At 30.3% G+C, this 5,715-nt stretch overlaps 2 protein-coding genes across 3 annotated transcripts in view; one reads left to right on the top strand and one right to left on the bottom strand.

The window, feature by feature from the left end:
• LOC107842553 overlaps window positions 1–5,715 on the top strand; it is a gene marked incomplete at its 5' end in the record, with an annotated part of 30,721 nt that overhangs the window by 14,834 nt on the left and 10,172 nt on the right.
• LOC124887343 lies at window positions 886–4,014 on the bottom strand. Of its 2 annotated transcripts, XM_047396858.1 has the most exons (5): window positions 3,824–4,013; window positions 3,655–3,745; window positions 2,900–3,006; window positions 1,307–1,460; window positions 886–1,218 (listed from the first exon to the last, which is right to left on the bottom strand). In XM_047396858.1, the coding sequence occupies exons 1-5, from the start codon at window positions 3,888–3,890 to the stop codon at window positions 1,047–1,049; spliced, it is 591 nt and encodes a 196-aa protein (XP_047252814.1). In that variant the 5' UTR covers window positions 3,891–4,013; the 3' UTR covers window positions 886–1,046. The 2 variants fall into 2 exon arrangements, with proteins under 2 accessions (XP_047252814.1, XP_047252816.1); XM_047396860.1 differs by lacking the exon at window positions 3,655–3,745 and having other exon boundaries at window positions 2,900–3,016; window positions 3,824–4,014.

The following is a 5,715-nucleotide window of genomic DNA, read 5'->3' on the forward strand; positions in this document are numbered from 1 at the left end:
TGGAAATGCTCGGAATCTCTTCCACTGTCCTAACTCAAGTCTTGGCTCCCTCATAAATGTCCTTAATCGCCCTACTGTAAGTTATAGGTACACATCTAGCCTCCAAACATCTCCATAGAACCCCCTAGAACTTTGTCATACGTTTTTTCTAGGTCAACAAAGAGAAAATACCACCCCCAAAACAACTCTTAAGCATATGTTGTATTAAAATATATGGAGGGCTATAGGCAAAAAAGTAATACTCAAGACCAAAAAAACCATCATTGAAAGCATTGTTCTCTAGTTTATAACTTATATCAGTTTTCATAGTTTCTGTCAGGACTTATAGGAGTTGTAGATGTCAAACAACCTGGTTGGAGATGGTTAAGGACTCGTAAATAATAGCCATGTATTAATTGAAGTCCTGTATATACATAGATTGTGATAAGTCTAGTATAACTTGGATAGATTTAGACTATCACGTATGTTAGCATGTCGAACGATAAGTGTCCCTTGTTGTGTATATATAAACATATGCATGTACCTTATGTTTCATGAAGGAAAAAACTAAAAATGTCATTCTCAATATTGTTTTTATTTTCTTCAATAGGGACTTACTACAACTCCTCTCCCAGTTAAAATCATAGTGTTATTCATAATCCGACTGTACATTAAATCTTCAATAATGGACCAAAAACTTGAAATTTTTAATTAACAGAATAGAGAAATAAACAACTAACGGATTTGTCTATTGTTTTACCCATTTTTATTTTCTTATCGCCAATGATGTTATCTTGCTTTCCTTGAACATTAGCAAGGAATATACTGGACACATAGCCTTTACATACTAAAGGAGACCAAAAAGTTAGCAAATCAATATAAGAAAGCTCAGCAACCAGGTACTAATAACAGAAAGTTCAGATCTTCATTGAATAGTAAAATTTGCAACTCCCTTCTGACTAACTACAGATATTGTAAAAGAGAAACTCAGTCCTTTGAAGCATCTATCAAGTCGTAAGACACTATAAATGAAAAAAAGTAGATTGAACAAGATCCTTTGAACCGCACTAATTGAGCAACAAATTATGTGAACATACCTCCAGAACATCCTTGTTAGAAAGCAGAATAGGAAAGGAAATGTATTCTCTCAAGGTTCTCCTAAACAGATGTGTGCAAATATCACTGGAGTGAAGTGGGATCTTGGTATTCTGGAAACCAATTATTTGAAGGAAAGGATATCTGCAACATTGGAAGAAAGTAGACATCTTTGAAAAGATGTATATAAGAAAATTAAGACAGAAGAAGTTTGCATAAGGATCTACTCTACCTATGCTGGAGAAACTTGACTTTCTCGAGCACGCTAACAAAGTTGGCCTCTGTGATTGAGGAACTATCAACAAACCCAGCTATGAGAACCAGGAAGATGCCATCTTTCAGAGATTTCTTATCCGGAATTCCATTTAACCAACAATGAGAAGGGTCTGCACATTTTGTTCAAAACGCAATGAAAATGAGAAAAGCATGCATATATATCCAGTTACACAAACCAGATAATGAACAAATTAGTAGTGCCAAAAGTTGAGTAAGAAATGTGAAGAGCATACAACATAACAAAGAAAGACATAGATAGAACACAGAATTTTGCGATTAACTTTGTCATAATCCTCTGCTTATGTACAGCATCATAAATAATCTGCTTATGGACATTCAATTATTAAAAAGTTGAGGATACAGGGATCGATGAATGCAAAATTGTCATTAAATATTCTATCAGGAGTCATAAGATTTACTAAAGAGAAACCGCCATTACATGCAGAAGAAAATGAAAGCAAGAAACATGTTTTTATTCTCTGACTCATCTTAGCATTGTCATTGATGAGTTCCTTAAAATGTTGAATCCAACTGAAAACTAGAAGAAGGTGATCTTCTGACAGACATGTTGGTAGGGTAGATAGACTGGTCATTGTGACATGAATACAGGATAAGACCGTTTTTTATTGGAACAAAAAATCAAATACGTACAGCTGTGGAAAACAGATTACCACTTAGGTACACTTGCTTTTGCAAAAAATAAGGTTCACTGTAAACCAAACTACAAAATGAACTCAAAGTTCCACCATGCAATTCACGCATTGACGCATACCAACAACGCCTCAACTGAAAATCTACTGTATAGATAAAATCTTAATGAAAAAAAGGCATGAATATGCATGCTTAGGCCGCAAGTACTTTAACATATGTATCCATTATTAAGCATTGAGCTCTCAGGACTCATTTCAATGATAAGGTCCACAGACATGATTAACTCAACCGTTGACAAGTTGGTTTGTTGGTCCAGTACAAGAATCATTTATGGTCCATTTGTACAACTTTTTGGCGCATCATATAGGTAACGGAAAAGTATTTAAAATTTTCCTCCAGTTCAGGATTTTTTTTCTTTTCTTCATAGGTAAGTTTCTTCAACTTGGCTTATTAGCTTAGTTGGTCAGAAATCCATCAAAGTTTTAGATGCCAATACTACCAAACCAACGAAATTTCCGGAGAAGTTGATGAATTTTGCCTGCTAAAGCCTAATGGTAACTAGACATATACCATATGTTACCTCCGTATGCAGTTGTTGTTTTTCTTATAATTGTCGTGTCCGGGCTAGCTTTTGCGCATCTCAACTAAATCCACGGGATACCTGTCACCTCCCACCAGCAACAAATATCTGTTAACTTTATCCACCAAGGCTAGGATCGATGGAAGAATCACCTAGTGTGTTTTGTCTCTGTTGAGATTTGAACTTGACACCTCAGGTTCTCAAACCACTTCATTGACCACTAAGCTACACACCCTTGGGTGCACCTCACTATGTAGTTTCATCCTCACAATTTTACAAAAATAGCTAAATCACATTTACCAAGCGAGAGTAGCTCACCTTCAGGTTTATCAATAGTAGACTTAATGAAGAAGGGGATATTGAGTTGTACAAGAGACTCCGGCACTGCTTCTGATATAGTTGATATAGTTGATACAGTTGAATACCTGAAAGAGACTGTCAAGGACAAGTAACGACTACTAAAACCTCCAAAATAGTAGGCTGCAAAAATTCAAACTACTATGTGGAGCCATAAAAAACAAAAATATAGAATTAATGATTAAACCAAAGGTAATGTACTTGTGTGCAATGCTCCTTTTCTTCTTTTTCCCCTAAAATATCTTTCCTCTAATAAATACAAAACTGATAACAATTGTATATTTTTTTTGGTTCAATGATGACAACTGTATATGTTAAGGTAGCCAGAGTTTTCTGCATGTTAACACATATATACAGCACTAGAGAGAAAAAGTATTCCTCCAATAACTTTATCCATGAAAGAATTACGCAAGAAATTTCGAGGACAACTATGCATCATCACATTGTATGTCTCATAACATATATTGCTACAAAACCGTTTCAGGATATTTTGTAATGTGAGCTGAATCGAACATCAACTCAAAAATGAATTTCTCGCTCTCCTCTTTCTTACTGAAAGACGAGATAACAAACGTTACTTTGGTACACATACAGAATAAGTCAAATGCAATTGCCTTAAAATAGAAATTATGAATTCATTGTTGTTCAATCAGGTGGAAACATACATACTCATAAAGAAATTCAAATAGGTGTACCCAGCATACAGAAAATGTTACCTATTGATATCTGCACATGAATTTTTCGAATAATAATTTAAAAGACGCGGGCAAAAATTGGTGTGTTTTACGAGTAGGTTACAGTTTTTTCCTGTCCAGAATAAGAAATTGATATTAGCTGAAGATAATTAGAAAGAACATTAGGCAAATAAGGAGGAGGAGGAGGTACCAGCAGAAATAAGAGGGAGCAGCATATAAGCCTCTTTCATGCGTCTAACTCGAACAGCCATCGCCATACTCGTCTCCTTAACTATTTTAGGGCTAGTGCTGCTCGAGTACAAGTGGTTTTACTTTGGTCTCACTGCCCATTGCCTGCTCTATTTTTATTTTTTTTGGTGAGGCTTGGGTTCGGCCTGCTCTATTTTATTACTACTATTTTTATACAATAAGCTGCATATGATCCACATGACTGCTTTAATTATTTCTAATTAATTTTTATAAGTTATTTATATAATAAAAAATTAAAATTTTAAAATAAATATTTATGACATGATTGTTTCAACTGTTTTAACAGTAATTTTACTATATTATTCATAACTAATTTATAAGTTATTTAAATATTAAAAATTAATAACGGTTGATAAAAAATTAAATATAAAATAATAAATTATTTTTTGATGTTTTTATAAGTCATTAAAGTATTAAAAATTTAACAAAAAGGATAAAATAGACATAAAATGATAAATTATTTTTGTATATTTCAAATTAACTTGACGTCTTATATGAGACCACTTAAAAAAAAATCGCAAGTATTTACTATAATAATTTTACTATGTCACTTTTAATTAGTAAAATAGAAGAAAAAATATTATAAATCACAATAATTAAAAACTTAGATTATTTAAAAATATATAATTGACTATCAATTCCATGAAAATTTGAACAATCTAAAATATTGTTATACGAATTTCATCAATCTAAATATAATAATATATGGCTAACTTAGAATTTATCAACCAAACAAACGAAGGTTTTAATTAAATGATAGAATTATACATAACGTACAATTTTTAAGGATCAACATTGGGTCGTACGTAGCATGGCGTAAGCCGACTAGTTTAACTAGTGGGATATCACGGGCTTAATATTTATATTTTTTTTATTTTAATGTATGTGAGGTATTTTACTTTTTAATTTATGTAAAAAATATTTTTTTAATTTTTTAGAAATAATTTATTTTTATATTTTTTATTTTATTTTTTAATTAAATGTTTTATAACCATATAAAATTTAAGGTTTATTTATGCCACAAATTTCAAAATAGTATTTCATTTTCTCTATTTCATGTTTAATCAAATGGTGTCTCGTAAATTAAATGGAAAAATAGTTTTTAAAAAAAAAAGTTAAAATTTAATTTCCTTGTTTACGAATTTTATGCTTCATTTATTAGTACCGAATAAAAATAAAAATTTTAATTATTCAAATCTTAGCTTGTAACTATGTATTTAATTTTTTATATGAATTCGGTCATTTAGAACTCAATACCTGTACTACTTCCATATTCCATTTTTGACACAGATATGACTATAGAAAAGTCCTTCATCCAATTATTTTTAATTTTATCATTTTTTATTTATTTTATTCTTGTTATTAAATATTATTTAATATCTAATAAATGACTTATAATAATTAATTAGAAATGATATAATAAATTTACTATTAAAATACTTATGAAAAAAATAAGTGAGCTGATATAAATTGTTAAGTTAATTTAAAACATCAAAAATTAACTTATCATTTTGTGTCTATTTTACCTTTTATGAAATATTATTAATTTTTAATGCTTAGGTGACTTATAATAATTAATTAGGAATGATATAGTAAAATCACGATTGAAGTAGTGAAGCAAACATATCTTAAATGGCTAATAATAACTAATTAAAAGTGATATAGCAAAATTACTATAAAAATACTTATGAAAAAAATTTAAGTGGGTCTCATAAAAACGCCAAGTTAATTTAAAATATCAAGAGTTAATTTATCACTTTGTGTCTATTTTTTATTAAATATTATTATTTTTTTAATACGTAGATGACTTATAATAATTAATTAGGATGATAT

The sequence above is a fragment of the Capsicum annuum genome, chromosome 9 (assembly GCF_002878395.1).
Source record: "Capsicum annuum cultivar UCD-10X-F1 chromosome 9, UCD10Xv1.1, whole genome shotgun sequence".
Lineage (NCBI taxonomy): Eukaryota > Viridiplantae > Streptophyta > Magnoliopsida > Solanales > Solanaceae > Capsicum > Capsicum annuum.

Excerpts from the sequence above, each read along its gene's own strand:
- LOC124887343 (XM_047396858.1), bottom strand. The coding sequence starts at position 3,890 with ATGGCGATGGCTGTTCGAGTTAGACGCATGAAAGAGGCTTATATGCTG. Across the intron at positions 3,746-3,823 it reads GCTCCCTCTTATTTCTGCTG|GAAAAAACTGTAACCTACTC; the intron begins GTACCTCCTCCT and ends TATTCTGGACAG. Across the intron at positions 3,007-3,654 it reads TCATGTGCAGATATCAATAG|GTATTCAACTGTATCAACTA; the intron begins GTAACATTTTCT and ends AGTCTCTTTCAG.